The sequence below is a fragment of the Mchenga conophoros genome, linkage group LG1, assembly GCF_057382185.1.
Source record: "Mchenga conophoros isolate Kocher_MC1m ecotype Shallow Benthic linkage group LG1, M_conophoros_male_GT1.1, whole genome shotgun sequence".
NCBI lineage: Eukaryota > Metazoa > Chordata > Actinopteri > Cichliformes > Cichlidae > Mchenga > Mchenga conophoros.
Window position 1 is genome coordinate 38,141,665 of NC_140526.1, and position 20,103 is coordinate 38,161,767.

Below are 20,103 nucleotides of genomic sequence, written 5' to 3' on the forward strand. Positions count from 1 at the left end.
ATCCCTTTAACGTTAACTAGTAATGACTTCATGAACTTCTTCACAAATAACATTTTAATCATTAGAGAAAAAAGGACTCATAGTCATCCCACAGGAAACTGCTCAAAGAAGTCCTGCCATTAATTAATGCTTCAATCTTAAATATGAGCAACCTATCTCTAATAATCGGCTATGTACCACAGGCCTTCAAGCTGGCTGTAGTTAAACCTTTACTTAAAAAGTATCTCTAGACCCAGCAGTCTTAGCTAATTATAGGCCAATCTCCAACCTTCCTTTCATATCAAAAATCCTTGAAAGAGTAGTTGTCAAACAGCTAACAGATCATCTGCAGAGGAATGGCTTATTTGAAGAGTTTCAGTCAGTTTCAGAGCTCATCACAACACAGAAACATCTTTAGTAAAGGTTACAAATGATCTTCTTATGGCCTTTGACAGTGGACTCATCTCTGTGCTTGTCCTGCTAGACCTCAGTGCAGCGTTCAATACTGTCGACCATAATATCTCCAATTTGTGCATGTAAATGGAGAGTCCTATTCGCACACAGAGGTTAATTATGGAGTTCCACAGGGTTCAGTGCTAGGACCAATTCTGTTTACATTATACATGCTTACCTTAGGCAGCATCATTAGAAGACATAGCATACATTTTCACTGCTATGCAGATGACACCCAGCTCTATCTGTCCATGAAGCCAGATAACACACACCAATTAGTTAAACTGCAGGAATGTCTTAAAGACATAAAGACCTGGATGGCCACTAACTTTCTGCTTATTAATTCAGATCAAACTGAGGTTATTGTACTCGGCCCTGAAAATCTTAGAAATATGGTATCTAACCAGATTCTTCCTCTGGATAGCATTACCTTGGCCTCCAGTAACACTGTGAGGAACCTTGGAGTCATTTTTGACCAGGATATGTCCTTCAATGCACATATTAAACAAATATTTAAGACTGCTTTCTTCAGTTTGCACAACATCTCTAAAATTAGAAATATCCTGTCTCAGAGTGACGCTGAAAAACTAGTTCATGCATTTATTACTTCCAGGCTGGACTACTGTAATTCATTATTATCTGGATGTCCTAAAAACTCCCTGAAAAACCTTCAGTGAATCCAAAATGCTGTAGCAAGAGTCCTGACAGGGACTAGAAAGAGAGAGCATATTTCTCCTGTATTGGCTTCCCTTCATTGGCTCCCTGTCAAATTCAGAATTCAAAATCCTGCTCCTCACATACAATGTCTTATTTTTTTATTTTTTCGCCTGTCCCGTTTGGCTCTTTTGCCATCAGAATTGTTGTCTAAAGGCAAAGAAAGATGCCCAACGGATTTACTTTGACAAATTGACCATCCCAGCCTTGCCGTGATGGTCCATTTGATTCACCTTTTATTGTTTGTTTTATTTTCACTTACTGAATACGGGACAGACTTTACTGGGGGAAAGAAGGGGAGAAAGAAAGAGGAAAAGAGAAACAGCTGAGAAGAGGGACGGGGGAGAAGGGCAAAAGACAAAAACCAACAGAATGGGCAGCAAAAAAAAAAAAAAAAAAATTCATATATCAATCACCTGGATCACCTGCTGAGAAAGAAAAAAGAAAACAAGCAGAAGAGAACAAGAGTAATAGAATAAACAACATCACAATGATATATGGGAATATGACAGTAAATACTAAATATTAAACATTATTGTGCAGCACATAAGATCAACAGAACACAGTGTGCTTTGAGGTAGGAGCCAAAAAGGGTGTAGTTTGTGGGTGTGATCACCCGTGTGTACACCTGTGAGCATGGACGCGCTTGTTTTTTTAAAAGGTTCCTTCATGTAATGATCTGCTAGAGGGTGTGGGGGGGCCACAGCCCCGTCCTCCAGGGCATGAAGCAGGTATGGAGGAGATCAAAACTCCAGACATCCAGAGGCCCCAAGAACACAAGAGACCAAGGAAGACCAACAGAGGGGCAGCCGCGCCACTGTCCCAGAAAGAGCTGAGGAGAGTCCCAGATGAGGGCTCACTCAGCAGCCGCGGAGCAGAAGCCAGGGGAAGTTGCAGTGATGCGCCCGTGAGCTCCGCCGGCAGCCAGCCGTGCCTGAGTGACCGAGCCCCAGGCCGAGAGGCCGGGGGCACCCCACCTCCGAAGTGGCCCGACCGAGCCCCAGGCTCCAGGCCCCGATAAGCGGCCGCCAAGGAGTGAACTGGTGTGTACCTGGACGCCCATCCCCGGACACAAAGAACCACCAACGCACCGATGTCTGAGGGAGTCCGCCACTGGCAGGGGAAGTGGTGGAAGGGGGAGATAGGCCTCCAAACCTTGGAGGGCCTAAGATGTCCCCAGAGAGGTGGCGCCTGACACCCAACCTGACATATAGACACAGACATACAGGCACACACATATACAAACATCCGTTCCCACCCTCATGCTCTCATATGCACTTACTCCACACTCAACCAACGTGGAGACAGACATAAAGAGACGCTGTACACACGATCACACTCCCCAAGCGTACTCTACAAACCGGGTCTAGGTACCCTTGCCCCTGGAGGGGGGAACTGCACCCAGACCCAGGTGGTGTTACCCTTTTCCCTGCGGTGGGGGGAGGCAGACCGCCCCGACTCGGCAGCAGCAGGGAGGCCCCACACTCCAGACCGCAGTCGGATGGCCAACTCCTCCTCCCAGCCCCCCCGCTCCAGCAGGCCGCAGAGAATGGGGGTGAGAGAAGACTCCAAACCTCCCTCCACCCGCTCATTGTAGTGTTGATGCATGTGTGTTCTAAGGTGCATTTAAAACCCAGGAGGGCATGGAGCTACCTGCCAGAGAGCAGCAGGTAAACGCATGGTCCCTCCTGCTAGCCCTCAATGTCTACGTGTATTTAAAATTGAGAGGTGGGCGACGACGCCAGGGGTGAGGTGTACACCCTGATACTTTGGATTCCGTGTATTGTGCCCACCCCAAGATCCTATATGTATGTGTAATGAGAGTGTGAGTAATGTGAATGTCTAAGTTGTGGGATAAAATTGAGGCAGAGGCAGCCAGAAGGGAACAGAGAGGGGGGGGGGGGGGTAGCCTCCTCTGCACCCTGGTGACATACCCCTACTCCAAGGTCCTGCATGTGTGGGTGGTTGTGGTGGAGCAGGAAGAGGGAGGCAGCTGGAGATGAGGAGGGAAGGAAGGGAGGGGCAAGTGACCCCTCCCTGGGGCCAGCTCCCCCGCTGACCCCAGTAGGCACCCCCATACTCCGCGACCCGCCAGGGAAAGGGGGCCCAGGCCCATCCAGACCGGGGCCCAGTGCAGCAGCGCCTCCCGGCCCCACAGAGCCCGGGACAGTCCACCCAACCCCACCACAGAGAAAACTGCACCCACCCCACCATCCACTCATCTTCCAGACTACATAAGACAATAAACACCCAGGCTGAGATCTTCCTCCACCTCTCCTGTATCTCCCCCTCCTGCAGAGAGAGCTCCTGAAGAGAGGAAAGCTCCTGCAAGATGTGACAATCTCCCCCACCAGTTGAAGAGCCCCCCAGGTGGCTCGATGCACCGGCGGCACCCTGCTCCAGGACTGGGCCCCCATGCACCCACCCGCCCACAACCCCGGCAACACACCAACCAGGACCCAAGCCCCCGAGGCCCGGCCCGGGCCCCAGCCCAGAGACGGAGCGCCCCCAGAACCTCACGCCCATCCCGGACCCACCCAGGGGCAGCCAGGCTACCAGGTCAGTAACTCACGTCTGACAGCACAGACCCTCCCCTAGCCCCGCTGCACGCAGCCGCGAGGAAACAGTCACCTGAGAGCCAACAGAGCCCCTAACCGGACATGACCGCTACCCCGGGTTGAGCCCCCCAAGGAAGATGCCTCCGGGGAACCCCCCGACGCCCTAAGCCTGTCCCTACCCCCACACCAATCACAACAGTGAAGGCGGGACCAAACTATGACCCCCCCACCCCCACTAGGTGATGGAGCTGATCAAAGGGGCCCAGAGCAATTGATCTGATGTGGTGGCAGAGGCTGTATCAAGACTAATGTAATCTAATAGATAATTTCTATATTGGTTAGAATTAAGATTATTTTTATTTTTCCAGTTCATGAGGACTGTTTTCTTGGCTATGCATAGGGCAGTGAAAACCATATGGGCGATATTCTTTTCTGAATTTACATTATCTAAGCTGCCCAACAAACACACTAAGGGGGAAGTTGGAATGTTACATTTCAGACACTTTGATAAGTCTTCACATATCTCGCGCCAAAACTTCTGAACTGGTGGACAGAACCAAAGAGCATGGATATAATTGTCCGGTGAATTGGTTTGGCAGTGTGAGCAGTTGTTGGTAGACGTAAAGCCCATCTTGTGTCTTAAATAATCAGGCCCCATCTTATCTTAATGACCTTGTAGTACCATATCACCCTATTAGAGCACTTCGTTCTCACACTGCAGGCTTACTTATTGTTCCTAGAGTATTTAAAAGTAGAATGGGAGGGAGAGCCTTCAGTTTTCTGGCCCCTCTTCTGTGGAACCAGCTTCCAGTTTGGATTTTGGAGACAGACACTAGGGCTAGGCGATATGGCCTAAAATCCATATCGCGGTATAATTTGAAGCATGTATGGTAACGATATATATCGCGATATATTCTTCTCTTCTCTGTAACGTATTTTACACACTATAAGGCACACTTAAATTCCTTTAATTTTCTCAAAAATTGACAATGCGCCTTCTGTGAATTCTGGTTGTGCTCACTGACCTCGAACCAATTTTATGTAGTACACAGGTGCAGAAATTTGTCAAAAATGTTTTAGTCTGACTTTGCTAAGCTACGAAGCCGCACCGCTTGATGGATTCCCGGAGCATTACAGCTGCCGTAGCAAGGAGCCTCGCGGAGTAATCAGGGTCCAAAACTCAGTCTGCTTCAGGTCCCAAACGAACACTGCGGCATCACTGAGAGTTACAAACTTTCTAAATTCTTTCATCTTTAATAAAATGATTAGTGTTGCTGCTTTACCAGGTGTAACAATTCAGTTTCACATCCAGGCATCCATAAAAACAGAATTTATTAGATGTAACAGAGTTAGAAGTTAGCAGGAAGTTAGCTCGCTAGTTTCCACCTAAACATGATATAGCATATTCTGACTGAGAGATTTCTGAAAAAAATTAAAAAGTACAGCTCTGCTATCACTTCCAACATAAATGAAGATGGAAAACTAAACAGCAGTGACGTTCGTAAGGTTACTGAAGTTCGGCTAGCTGGTTTAAAATGATGTGCTACGTGATTGCTAGCAAAACAGCTATGTTAGCATAACATTAGCACAGTGAAGTTGAAGGATGGCCGCTAACCTTTTTCCACTCGATAAAAATTAACGTGAGGGTTTTTGGTGGTTAGGGACAAATGCAATTGCATGGCAGGATGCTGTAAATGGACCAAACTTCAGTCAGGAGAACAACTGAGATAATCCATCCACAATACAAGGTTAGTCATTAGTATACTGCAACAACATGGGAATAGAGCAGCTGCGAGAGAATTCAGCGGTTAAGGAATCAATGGTACGGAAGTGGAGGAAGCACAGTTTTCGGCTTTCCCCATCTTCCAAAAGTGCTTTGTCTCTTTGCTATTACTGTCGCCCGGCATAATTGGCAGATGATGTTGTTGCTAGCTGCTGCAATGCTTTCGACCAAAACGGGCGCAACTTGATGACACTATCAACATGCGCTATCGTGGTATTGTCAAAATCTCTACAGTTGGCCAAATTTATATCGTTTATACCGCCCACCCCTAACAGACACTATCTCTACTTTTAAGATAAGGCTTCAAACTTTGCTTTTTGCTAAAGCATATAGTTAGGGCTGGACCAGGTGACCCTGAATCCTCCCTTAGTTATGCTGCAATAGGTGTAGGCTGCCGGGGGATTCCCATGATGCATTGAGTTTTTCCTTTCCAGTCACCTTTCTCACTCACTATGTGTTAACAGACCTCTCTGCATTGAATCATATCTGTTATTAATCTCTGTCTCTCTTCCACAGCATGTCTTTATCCTGTCTTCCTTCTCTCACCCCAACCGGTCGCAGCAGATGGCCCCGCCCCTCCCTGAGCCTGGTTCTGCCGGAGGTTTCTTCCTGTTAAAAGGGAGTTTTTCCTTCCCACTGTCGCCAAAGTGTTTGCTCATAGGCGGTCATGTGATTGTTGGGTTTTTCTCTGTATTTATTATTGTACGATCTACTGTACAATATAAAGTGCTTTGAGGCGACTGTTGTTGTGATTTGGCACTATATAAATAAAACTAGGGCTGCTCAATTAATCGCATTTTAATCACGATTACGATCTGGGCTTTCAACGATCATTAAAAATGACTGAGCCGATTATTAGCCCCTCCCTCATTTATCCGCGACACTTTAAAGGCCGGTCCGTGAAAATATTGTCGGGCATAAACCGGTCCGTGGCGCAAAAAAGGTTTGAGACCGCTAATTAAGAGGACCCGAGGGAAGCTCGGAAAGCTAAGCAGAAGTTATTTGGAGAGGAGAGTGACTGCCGTTGGTTGAAAAGAGAGGTAAAAAAAACTTCAGTGGTGTTGCACACTATTTTATATTATTTTTTAAAGTCATTATTCAATACATTGTTATTGTTAACCCTTTAAAGCTGGTCAGAGCAGCACGCTCCATTTTGTGTAACTATTTTTAAATCCCTGTAGAACCTGAACCGTCTAAGCTAGCGCAATAATTTGTTTTGCATATGAAACCAGAGGAGTTGTACTTGCATCTTATGCCATCAGCTTGTCCTAGGTCATGGTTTCCTTCCACATAAAGCTTTGCAAAAATTGCATAAAAAGCGCTTGCAGGAACAAAAACATAATATTCCAGAAACACTCTTTGCCGATCCGATCAGCTGTTCGTAACACTTCTGTTAAGTCTAATTGTTGAATGTTGCCATTGTGTTTCTTAAATTTGTACAGTCTTAGTTCAAGCAGTAGGATCAAAGCCATTCCTTTGATCCTGACCACCTCTCCAACCACTCTAAGCTGGGGGAGGTTTTATTGTAGATACATCCTATCTGAAAGATCTGTTTCTTTTGATGTAAACTTCCTGGGTTTACGACCCTTTGGTCAGCAGGAGGTCTGACACACACACACACACATTCTCACATAAAACACACACACACACACACACACACACACACACACACACACACACACACACACACACACTCTTACAGAAGTTCACACATATACATAAAATGCTTTGTCTTAGAACCAAGGGGGCGTGGCTTTGTTCTGACGTGTTTTGTGTGAACTGTCTCTCAATAAAAGGTAGCAGGAGGAGGTCAGATCTGGGGGTCATTTTCGTGGTGGACACAGACGAGGCCTCCCTTGCGCAAATAATCGATCGATCGACTGTCTTGTTTTCTTCATGATGAACAAGTCTCTAGAATTAGCGGGGCTTGTGGAAACACAGACCCAACATTTATTTGGTCCTTCGAGCCGGAGCCGAACGCATCCACCGAGGAGAGGGAGAGGACGCCACCGCAACGTCTGGGATGATTGACGTAAAGCCCTGGTGTTTCACTTTGCTTTGTCACCAGGCCGGGAAGTTTGCGCCTGACCTCCTCTCGGGATGGATGACGATTGACGGGATCCAGAGACTCTTCCCATGAACGTAAACAAACAGTGAGTACAGAAGGCCTTAGAGAGCAGCTACGTGACCCTGCGTTGACTGCAGGTACGGGAGCGCGCTAGCCGCGTGAGAGAGACGCAGGCTTCTCCGCCGTGTGGGGCGTAGAGATAACCTAGGTTCGGTGACTCCGCCGTGAAGAGAGTCCGGAATCTCCGCCATTTGGGGCGTTAGAGAGTGTCCGAAGGTTGAATTCTCCGCCATATGGGGCGTTTGAGAGTTTTCAACAGAGAGCGCTAGCTGTGTGTGCAGACGCAAGCGATAGGCCTATGTTGTGTGTGTGTGCGGGCCAGACGTGGTCTGCATGAGTGTGGCTGATTGTTGTCTTGTAATGGGGAATAAAATGTGTAAGTCTGCCTTAGAAGGGGATGTAAAATTTATGGAGAAATTTTCACCGGGCAGCACGCAGTATGTAGGTTGTTGGTGTGAAAAATATGGATTTGAAGGGACATTAGTGGAAGTTAAGTGTAAAATGCTTGTAGAAAGAATAGCTGTAAGTGTAGCAGGTAAAACAGGGAAAGCGAAGCAGAGGAAGGAGTTGCAGTTAGCAGTTGCTAAGTTGTGGCTGTAGCAGGCTCAAAGATCTGTTTCTTTTGATGTAAACTTCCTGGGTTTACGACCCTTTGGTCAGCAGGAGGTCTGACACACACACACACACTCACACATTCTCACATAAAACACACACACACACACACACACACACACACACACACACACACACACACACACTCTTACAGAAGTTCACACATGTACATAAAATGCTTTGTCTTAGAACCAAGGGGGCGTGGCTTTGTTCTGACGTGTTTTGTGTGAACTGTCTCTCAATAAAAGGTAGCAGGAGGAGGTCAGATCCTGGGGGTCATTTTCGTGGTGGACACAGACGAGGCCTCCCTTGCGCAAATAATCGATCGATCGACTGTCTTGTTTTTTTCATGATGAATAAGTCTCTAGAATTAGCGGGGCTTGTGGAAACACAGACCCAACAACTTCCTACAGTGAAACAGACGTCAGCGTGAACTATCGCATGTCCGCCATTTCCTGGCCGAAACCGGAAGTGACACCATTTTGTGGAAAATGTAGTTTTTTACTTGTAGGCCTTAAAAGCCTATACTGGTCATCTTTGACTTTTCTGAATAGTTTCTGGGAAGCTTAGAACTCGAATTGCATTGCTGGAAATAGTTTATTTTGATGCACATGCTGTTTTCTTTGCTAATTTGCATCAAAGGATTGTTTTTTCGTTTTTCCTGCAGTATATAAAAATTGGTGTATCTCCAAAATAAAACTATGAAGACACTCAAAATAAATTTCCTGTTGTTGTAAACTATTTTTTGCAACTTTTTTGTATTTAAAATTTTGAGGGATAAGCCTCTTAAATTTCTCCAAGTAGAAATATATGTAAAAAAAAAAACAAAAACGATTTTCAATTCTTTTGTAGTTTATTGCACTTTTTTGCAAGTAATGTAGTTACTATATACTTAATGCATATATATTATTAAAATATGGGCTATAACAGTTGTATAGCAACTTGAAATGCTCCCACAAATGGCACTACAACATGTAACAAAAAAAATATATGCTCTGGCGGACTTGGTTCTATAGTAGGTCTTAAAGGGTTAAATAAATATCGTCAAATAATCGAGATCTCAATTTCAGTGAAAATAATCGTGATTATCATTTTTGCCATAATCGAGCAGCCCTAAATAAAACTGAATTGAATTGAGTTGTTTGTAGAACTCTGCTTAAAGAAAAAAAAATCACGTAGACTCGAATAAAAAGCCTTGAGGACATGTTCGTGGACAGTTATATTGCAGTCCGAGTCATCATTTGTTCATCATTTGTAATGCAGGTGGTTTTTCATTAAGCTGTTGTCACATTTTGGTACATTTTGACCCCTTATATTACCTGTACTCATTTATTGTAACTCAGATATATTGGTGCCACCCTTAGGCTCTGATTCATTCAGTGTGTAGCTGACTTCGCTAGCTTGCCAAACATGGTTTGCCAGCTAACATGATCATGGCAGATAATCGGTGTTATCAATGGTGTTGATATTAAGCAAAAATAGGTAGTATAAGCGAACAGTCGCTTTCTCAAATAATAACGAAGAGCAGTGTTAGCCAAATTATTTGTGCAGCATGTATCTGGTAACTAGTCACAGTGTAAATAGGAGACACTTTTATGTGGATGAGTGTCTCCTATGTGAACATAAGGTAGAACACTGCGAGGCTTAACCTTAGCCGAGGCTCAGAAAATGCAGATGTGCCACATTCGGTCCAACTATTCCTTTCTCTTTGAGAGCTTTCTGTAATCTGTTGTGATACCCTTTCAGGTCTGTTTGGCCCTTTTCCATCCCCATGTAGCCCTCCCCTCAATGATATTTCCCAGCATTGCGAGTTAGATCTGTTATAAAACCTTTACCTGTGAAATTTGACCCTGTAAATATTATCAGTGCTTTATTTAATTTTGCTATGAGCAATGCTGCCACATGTTTTAAACATTTAATCAGTATTGCAAGTTAAAAAAAGCAACCCTTCTGCATAGCATTATAATAATTAGCTTTTAATTTGTCCTACTTGCCTCTAATCCCAGCTGTACGGACAGAGTGGTGTTAATCTAGAAAAAGTGAAGATGGAAATGATTAATTAGCTCAGCCGTGATTCAGACTGAATATTCATCAGGATCACTGGTCCTGCCTGTTATATGCTTCGAGTTATGTGTTTTCTAAATGCATTGTATATTTGAAAGCACATCATACCTCCTGTAGAGTTGGCTCTCTCTGACTAAACGTAGCGAAGTTCAGTTATTAAAACCAGCGAGTCACATGACAAGTGTTTGTTTTTGTTTTTTACAAAAGTGTCTCGATGGACTTTAAACACTTAAAGTACAAACAGCTTGCAGTGTCGTGTGGTCACAGAGTAACATCTTGTTCACACTCCACTGATGCGTCTGCTCACGCTAACCACTACTTTATGAGCTGCTGAGTTTACCACATATAACATCTGGTTTGAGGGCTTCCTGTGCATTTCCAAGGACTTGAGAAGCGCTACCTTTGGGCTTCTAAGAATCATGTGGTTGGTGTACTGTTCGGGGGAGCGCTGACAGCTGTATGCACTCTGAGCTGAAGCTGGTGATCGGGTGTGATCAATGGGTGGTAAGCCCATCCATTGAACTGTGGGTTTTGAGATTGTCCCTTTCTATGGTGACCTTACCACACTGATTGTGTTTGTGCTGGATTTGATTTGTATTAAGATGATGAAGGATGAATGCTGCTCATAAAAGTTATCTTAATACATAACTGAGAACTTTCCAGCACTTTCCAGGTCTGTAGAAAGACAAAACCTCTGTGGACTTAGCAGTACAGTAAAGGAAATATGACATGTGTGTGAACACATTAAGTTTCACCCCTGTTTTAATACCATTAGATGGGCAATGAAGTTGTTGTTTCTGTCAGCCTTCAATTCCACCTGCATCAACCCAAACCTAACCACATTGTTTATTTGGCCTGTAATCAATTTGATTTATGTAGCGCCAAAGCAAAAACAACAGTCACCTCAAGGCGCTTAATATTGTAAAGACCTTACAAGACCTTAAATAGGGAAACCCCCAAAATAGACAACTCCCTGTGAGTAAGGATTTTGGTGACAGTGGGAAGGAAAATCTTCCTTTTAACAGGAAGAAACCTGCAGCAGAACCAGTTTCAGGGAGGGGCGGGGCGGGGTGGGGCCGGGCTGGGCCATCTGCCACGACCAGTTGTGTATTGAGGGGAGGGACAAAAAGACATGCTGCAGAGGACAACCAGGGATTAATAATAATTCTTAATGAATTACAGAGTGGTGTAGAAACACATGGTCAGTGAAAAAGGAAGGCTCAGTGCATCATGGGAATCCCCTAGCAGCCTGGGCCTATTGTACCATAATTAAGGGAGGATTCAGGGTCACCTGATCTATAAGCTGAACGATATGCTTTACCAAAAAGGAAAGTCTTTATCCAAACTGGAAGCTGGTTCCACAGAAGAGGGGCCTGAAAACTGAAGGCTCTGCCTCCCATTCTACTTTTAAATACTCTAGGAACAACAAGTAAGCCTGCAGTAAGAGAGCGAAGTGCTCTAATAGGGTGATATGGTACTACAAGGTCATTAAGATAAGATGGGGCCTGATTATTTAAGACCTTGTATGTGAGGAGCAGGATTTTGAATTCTGGATTTAACAGGAAGGCAGTGTGGGAGAAATGTGCTCTCTCTTTCTAGTCCCTCTCAGTAATCACTGCCAGGCTAAAGGTCTGTGGTGCGTAGTCGACTCATAAAGATTGAAGCAATAATTAATGGTAGGACTTCATTAAAGTAAAAATGGTTTTAAAAAATAACCACTGTAACATTCTTTCTGTGCTGCTTTCTGTTTTATATTGCTTAAATTGAAAAACCTGCATATACATGCTGGGTTTACAAAGGATATAAATCTCATTTATCAATGAATACACACTCGTGCAGATTATAAAATCATTTTAAATACATTTAAACTCTTCTACTAACAAATTAAAATGTGTCATTTGCATTTTAAATATTTGCATGGAGTCTTTGTTTTGTTTTGTTTTTCTGTGGAAATGACCAAACTGTCCAAACCCCACTTGTCCTCTGAGTGGCTTCTGCTTAGGAGGGTTGTTGGAGATTTTCCTAATCTGAGTCCCGCTGTGGTCGACTGGGTTCAGCAGCGATCGTGCAGCCCTTCATTCACTGGGTCAGGTGGCCAGTCATTCTGTAAGGGAGGGGCGAGAGACTGCAGCGCCATACAGGTGTAAAGTGAGGGAGCAGAGTGAAGTCACGCCATACAAGCTGGGTGTCGTGTGTGCGCGTGTGTCACTGGAAGGAACTAACAAATATGCAACAGCTTTATTGATGTTGTTTTATGGTCATTTTTGTGTTTGTTTCTTTGTACTGAACTGACTATTATGGGGTTGTTCAAGCAAAACAAGACGTTTGAAGAGGTCGCCTCAGTAAATATGCAAAACTGTACATATCAATTAAGAATTCATGTTTTTTTTAATTGATTGAAATATAATAAAAATAATGTTTCTTGCACTCCTAGTTTCATTCACCTAGTGAGGCATTCTTTATGCCTTTTATTAATTTTGGGGTTTATGATAAGTAAATAAATCTGTCTTTTTTATTATTTCAAATAAATTCAGGGTGAAGAAGAAGCTGATCAAAATACTTAAACCAAACCTGATGGTTTCCATCTTCTATAATTGTAGTCTAATAATTGTACAAAGGCGGTTCTTCTCTGCGTCTTGTTTGTTGTGTCTCTACGTGAAGAAAGCTTGTGATTGTGTGTGTGTGTGTGTGTGTGTGTGTGTGTGTGTGTGTGTGTGTGTGTATGTGTGTGCTAATGTGACTGCTCACTTACATAACTTTGCTCTGCTAAAAATAGCATCTCAGAGCTGAGCTGTCACTCTGTTCCAAAGTGCTGGGAGTATAAATACATGCAGTGAGTGAGTTTTCAGCTGTGCTGCTGTCTGAAAGATGAGCTCCTACAGTTTAATCAGTGCTGCATGTACCTGCTCTCTACAGTAACCTGTAAAATGCTTAAGAACTCCTCACCTAATATTAGGGGCTAATTTTGGCAGGAGCCTGAGTGATATTAGACAACATTTGCCAATATTTTTGTATTGGTAAATTGCCAGTAAGTGAAAGAAGTAAAGAACAGACAAGAGAAACACCCTTCAACCCTTCAAAGCTCCTCCAGAGGGCGCTCTGTAACTAACTCTGTAACTTCCTTGTTAGCAGCTGGTGTTTGGCACAAATACATCCAGCCGAGCCCAGCAGAGTGAGACGAAATGTTTAAAATACATTATCATAGTTCGGACTACACATTACAAATGTTCAGAAAATCTGTTTGTTTGATTTGTCCCAGAGGATATTGAGTTAATATAAAAATATCGCAGAGTTACATCCACCAAACGCAGATTATTCAGCACAGTGATTACCAAGCATATGGGCTCAAAATGTGGTCATAAATATTTTGTACTTGAAAATCGGTTTTGTACTTGTAAAAAAGATTTGTATGTGTAAAAAAAATTTGTGCGTGCGTAAAAAAGATTTGTGTGTGTGTAAAAAGCGCCCCTCCGAGAGCCAAACCCATCTGTTCTCTGATTGGATTGTTACATTTGTGATTGACATGACATTCACCAATCAGATGAAAGGAAGAAAAATAGGGTCAAAATTCGTAGTTGTAACTTGCAGGGTTTTTTTTGGCGAAGTCCACACACAAATCTTTTTTACACATACAAATCTTTTTTACACATACAAATCTTTTTTTTACACATACAAATCTTTTTTACACACACACAAATCTTTTTTACACATACAAATCTTTTTTACGCACGCACAAAATTTTTTTACGCACGCAGAAATCTTTTTTACACATACAAATCTTTTTTACACATACAAATCTTTTTTACGCACGCAAATTTTTTTTACACATACAAATCTTTTTTTACAAGTACAAACATTTTGAGCCCATACAAGCACACTGTCCTGATTACTGCAGAGAGCGCGCACTGTTCTACACCCGGATGGACAGATGAGTTGACTCCAGCATTTTACATGGAGATTTTCAAAGTCTCCTTTAGCTTTTGTAAATGGTGGCACCTCTTTCTTTTTTCCAGCTGTGACCACAGAAGCTTAAGGCTTGTGTTTGCTAAGGTCTTACAATCTTTCATATGAAGCTAATTGGGACTATTTTTTTTGTCCTGAATTTCTTCCAGTAATGCGGTTCTGCACTAGATCTGATTCCCAGGGGTTGCATGATGTTGCTGTGGCAGTAAATCACACTGGTACATTTTGTTGTTATTGTGTCTGGTTTCGACATTGTAACAGCTGGACAACTTTGAAATTAAACATTTCATATACCGCATGTAACAAGGTGTAGTGACAGTTGGACGGTTAAGTGGGGACCAGTGGAAAACGCCTTTATTTGCACATAGATGAAACCTACATGACAAACTGTGATATATCAGCTGTTCTGATGTTCTGTGTGTGACCTACTGTCTTTATTTTCCCACTGCAGCTCAGATTGAAATAATCCCCTGTAAGATTTGTGGAGATAAATCATCAGGGATCCACTACGGGGTCATCACCTGTGAAGGCTGTAAGGTAAGCTCCTCCTCCCTCCCGTTGTCTGCTAAAGTCAATTTGAGCGTGTTATAACCTCAGTTAAACCCAACTCTAAAATACAGTAAAGGGTCCAAAATGTATGGCCTCCTTCACATCGTCCAAAGTTATCCAATGAGTCAGTTTGGATTCTGGCCCCCGGTGCTCATGTTTGATGTCCCTGCTTTAAATGATAAGCCTTTCCAAGTCGTTCAATCACAGACAGATCTTTGTTACATCTGTGCAACAATTAATGTTTGAGAATAGTTTGCACTTTGAACCCTCCGTATTTTGTCTTTTTTTCTTTAACCAGGAAAAGGCCTCTGCAATCATCCATCGCTGGCGTTTTTATGTGGCACAGCTCACCAGTGCATTTATTGTGATGTTAAACCAGTTTTCATTTGAGTTTAAAGTAGTTACATGTATTGCAATATGATTTTATACCCATACCTGACCAGGCACGTTTGTATGTTTCGTACAGAATTTGGTCTGAAACATCAGTCACGAGCATCGGGCTCTAAACCATATTCTACCTGGTGAGAGCGGTTCTGTGAACAGGCAGGTGTGTTCAGCCACAGCAGCTGCTGATGTGACAGCTGGAGGCTTATTTCACAGCCAGTATGCAGCTGAAGCAGCCTCCAAACAAACCACAACATCTGCACTAAGTCGCACGTTAGATGTAAATGATCTGCTGCTAATATGACATAATGATATTACATAATGTCATCTGAGAGAAATCAATGTTTTCCCTTTAAAGTTACTACTGTTCCCTTGAGCTTGACACAGAGTGGCATCATTTGTTAATTTAACTATAATTTGAATTACAGACATTTTTATATTTTATAATTTTGATGCATTTCCATTCAGATCTATACAGGCTATATTGGCTCTATGAGAAGAAGGGTTATAGGCCATCTGTGATGCATCTATAAACTAGTGTGATCAGGAAACGTGAACAGGTACTATAAACGTACCGGGGATATGGTGATCGTGGGCTGAACCCCAGTTTGCTTCATGTATTTCTTCACACTTTCAAAGTGCTGTGAATGTTTCCTTTTCACTACATGGTGCTGAAGGTAATGTTGACTTTTATTCTATAACTATGATGCTGACATCTCTAAAGCATTCTCACACATGTTTTATGTGGTTCCCACATTTCTTGAGGTAAAATGCAATAAAATAGAAAAGAACAGAACAGAATAGGACTTTATTGTCATCGTGCATATACAATGAAATTCTGCTTTTTTTCCCCCATCAGGTTGATAAACAGTTAACAGCTTCTTTGTGCTCTACATGGCACATGGTCTCCAGTCTTTGCCTTGTGATTACATTCACATTTCTGCATTGCCTGTTATATATTCACTGACTGCTTGTGAGAGTGAGCTGCTGACAAGCAGACTGAAGCTAGCAGAAATAACTTTCATGTGTTTGTCATCTGATAGCCTTTGCGCTCCTTGGTTTACCAATTTCTCTGTATATGCTAATAGGCCAGTCTGCCATTACTCTGTAAAATGGCTCATACAGAGGTACACGGGTGGATACGGTTTGTTTGTTGTTGTTACTGTTGTTGGACATCCAATGAACACTATATTGTGAAGCATTTGCTCATCTGCCTTCACACAGTGACATTCATTTCTTAACCCAAAGAGTTTAACGGGATGTGCCTCATCCTTTGCAGCTGTAACAGCTTCAACTCTTCTGGAAAAGCTTTCCACCATGTTTATGGGAATTTTTGAACATTCTTCTGGAATCGAAAGGAGGAATGCTACATCAGGTTAGACACTGATGTAGCATGACAAGGCCTGGCCCTGGCTCACAGTCTGCGCTCATCCCAAAAGTTGAGGTCAGGACTCTGTGCAGGCCAGTCAAGTTCTTCTTTGTTTATGTCTTCATGGACCTTGCTTTGTGTACTTGTACACAGTCATGTTGGAACAGGAAGGGGCCGTCCCCACACTTCTCTAACAATTGTCTAACTTGGATGTCTTGGCCAAGATATCGTCATCATCAGTGATGATGTCAACCCCAGCCTCAGCTCCAGTTCCAGCTCCAAAGCCTAATCCTTTGCTTAAAAAAAAAAAAAAGCATAGGGTTGAAAAAACAACAAATTAATATTAAAGATGAATTTAAAAAATAGGGTTAGGATTAGGATGACTCTAAATCAACCAGTGGCCATTAGTTGGAGCCTGGAAGCGGCAACTTTAAGCTGAGTTTTGACAAGATAACTGGCTTTGATGAAGAGGAGCCGTGGCTCTTAATATGATTGGAGACTGATGAGACCACCTTGGCTTCACATACTTCCATATTTCAACCAGACCGTGCTCTGTGTATGTTTCAGAGAGTGAAATGTAGTGTTGTGTGAACAAGTGTTTTAAGTCTAGGAATGTTAGATTAGTAACTTTGTACATATTACAAATATTCTAACTATATTGTAAATACTAAAAAGCAGTCCTAGGGAGGCAGTTTAGAGGCCTGTAATTTAGTTCAGTTTTTATGCTGGTAGGTTAGTTAGTTTTGTTCTATTTTATATTTCTACAAAATCTCACAGTAGCTCCAGTCCTTGTGTGGAAGTCACATTTGCGTTGTGCTCTGGACTCCAGAGTGCAACACAAGACAACCCCCTGTACCCTAGACAGTCCCCCAGACTCTGATGATAGTCTAAAGCATTTGTCTCTTTGGTCATTGCAGTCTGGATTAGTTTATCATTGCAGAAAAATGTAAAAAAAAAACGTTTCTTTTTCTCAAATTGAATTTTTTCTTATTACTTTTTGTTATGAAGAATATTTTTGTCATTCATTACACGTGTTTGTGAAAGACTTGATTTTATCTATGTTTTTCAGTATGTTTGTTAAAAGATAACAATGTTAGCCTTTTCTGCAGCTATAGGGGATTTATTGCATCACTCTTGGCTGGAAGCAGTGCTTAATCAATGGGGGGGGGAAAACACCAACTTTGTCCAAAAACCTCTCATGTTTAGCTGTTTCCCACTTTTTCTTTGGTCATTTTAGCCTTTTTGGCCAGGGTGAAGGGAGCATCTGCCATCAAACAAGAAGACAGCCGCATGTAACTACAGTATGACGGTATTTGCTAGTTCACCTTAAGTGCATTAATTTAATAACTTGGTTAGCCTACTCAACGTAAATTACACACGAACAACATTAAGCTACTGACCCAGAGAAGAACGGCTGCTGCTGCCATTATCATCCGTCATCATTTCTGCTACACTGGCAGAGCTAGGGGTCAGGACTCTACTCTTCGGGTTCTTGGGGGATGTTGCTAACTCCGGGACCGATAACAGGCACCACACCGGCAGTAGATGTGCACGGTGTGAGGTCTATCAAATATGGCGCATTTCTCAGCTTTTAAAAAAAACGCTATGCATCGCCAGGTGTTTCATCAGATTCGAGGAGTTACCTCCTTTGCACAGTATCACCTTAAAGCATTTGTTGCAGGCTGCTGAGTTTGCATCTTTTGCTGTTAAGTACAGCCAGACTTTTGACTGCTTCGCCTTGGGCATTTTTAATCTGTAGCTCTGCATAAAAGAACGTACGTACCTGGGCCCGCCTACTATCCTTGGAAAGGTAAAATGATTGGCTAGAATCCAAAGTGTATGACACCTCAGGAAAAAAAAAGCACCAAAATAAAGCACCGAAATGTGCGCTGCTTTTCGGTCTGGTTACTACCGTTGATGTCAGAACCGGTGCCATCATGGCACCGGATACCGGTGCCCATCCCTAATGGTAAGTGATAGTGGGGCTGTGCATCCTTCAGGAAATCCATTTTGAATTGTAGCTCCATGAGTGCACTGAAGATGCCAAAAGATTGTAAAGCAAAGAGTAACCAGATTTGATGTTTTTATACTGGGGGAAGGTCTCACAGTGACGCACATTTCATCCTTTGCCTCTATGATCTCCAACATGAGCACAAACATGAAGGCTTGACTGTTGTTTCAGTGATCAATCATAGAGATATTTTGGTATGAAAACAATGATTTTAATAGAACTCTTTCGTGCTCTCTCAGGGTTTCTTCAGGCGTAGTCAGCAGAGTAACGCCACCTACTCGTGTCCTCGCCAGAAAAACTGTCTGATCGACCGAACGAGCCGAAACCGCTGCCAGCACTGCCGTCTGCAGAAATGTCTCGCTGTGGGCATGTCCCGAGACGGTAAGGCAAACACATGCACAGCAGATCTACACGTTACGAACATATCGAACCCACCTCTATGTCCAGAATAACCCTGAAGTACAACAACTGTGTGCTGTATGTGTATGTTAACCCTAACCCTGACTCTGATCCAGTTAATTCATAAAATGTAAATGAAAAATGTATATTTGATATAGTGATGCAATGATAACAAATTTTTCAAATCTATACTATACCGATACTTGGATCTGAGTACTTACCAATACTTCTACTACACACACACACACAAAAATGCAATGAATTGGAAGACAGTTTTATTTTATTCTCTAAAATAATAATAAAAATGACCACAAAAATAAAGTTTCAAGTGAAAAATAAGCACTTCTGTTAAATTATTGAATTACAAGTGTCCACATTGTAATTCAACAAAATATCAGTGAACTATTTGGCTCTGTCTCCAGCTTTCAGAATAATAAATAAACACTTCTGTTTGGAATAAAATCAATAAGTCGTCGCTTTTCCAAAACCTGAGTTAAAGTTGGCTGTTCTGGTCTTGCGTTAGCCTTAGCGAACTCGGTGCATGATGTGTCCTCAGATCTTTTATTAAACTGCTTGTATTGAACGATTCCCTCCCCTGGACACCTTACCGGCCTTGCTTCTGTCATCTTCACATATTATAGGTAAGTCCACACGGCTGACCTTTTGTTTAGCATAGCTACAGCAGCCTCCAGTTTTCTTTTTTTTATCTGGACCCGCCAGCCTCACTCGCCTAACCCTGCTCTTGTTTAGCACGACATGTCCCCCCAGCGGCCAATCTAAAAAATTGCAACAGAAATGACAAGCCACCCTCTGACTCATGAAATAAGTTGGCATCGGTTAACTTTACAAGTATGAGTACACACACATTATACCGTACCGGCCTGATACCCGATACCAATATTGGTATCAGTGCATCCCTATTTTGATATCATATAGATTTTTTATGTTGTTATTACATGAAAAAACTTTCGTTTTAGACTAGAAAAGCACTACATATGAACCAGTGTAGGATATGATATAGTTTCAGTGTCTGTGTAATTTCTTTCTGTTTTCTACAATGAGATGTTCTGTAATGTTGGACTCATGTCTGCAGCATAAAGGTGTAGATTTGCAGACGGCTGTTCGATCAAAGATGCC

General features: G+C 42.7%; 1 protein-coding gene across 2 annotated transcripts in view; it reads left to right on the forward strand.

The window, feature by feature from the left end:
- LOC146583786 (nuclear receptor ROR-alpha A-like) overlaps positions 1–20,103 on the forward strand; it is a 175,467-nt gene that overhangs the window by 129,623 nt on the left and 25,741 nt on the right. For both annotated transcript variants that reach the window (XM_085277493.1, XM_085277501.1), the window contains 2 exons: positions 14,706–14,791; positions 18,807–18,948. In XM_085277493.1, the coding sequence (XP_085133619.1) occupies positions 14,706–14,791; positions 18,807–18,948 (228 nt within the window). The remainder of the gene's footprint in view (positions 1–14,705; positions 14,792–18,806; positions 18,949–20,103) is intronic.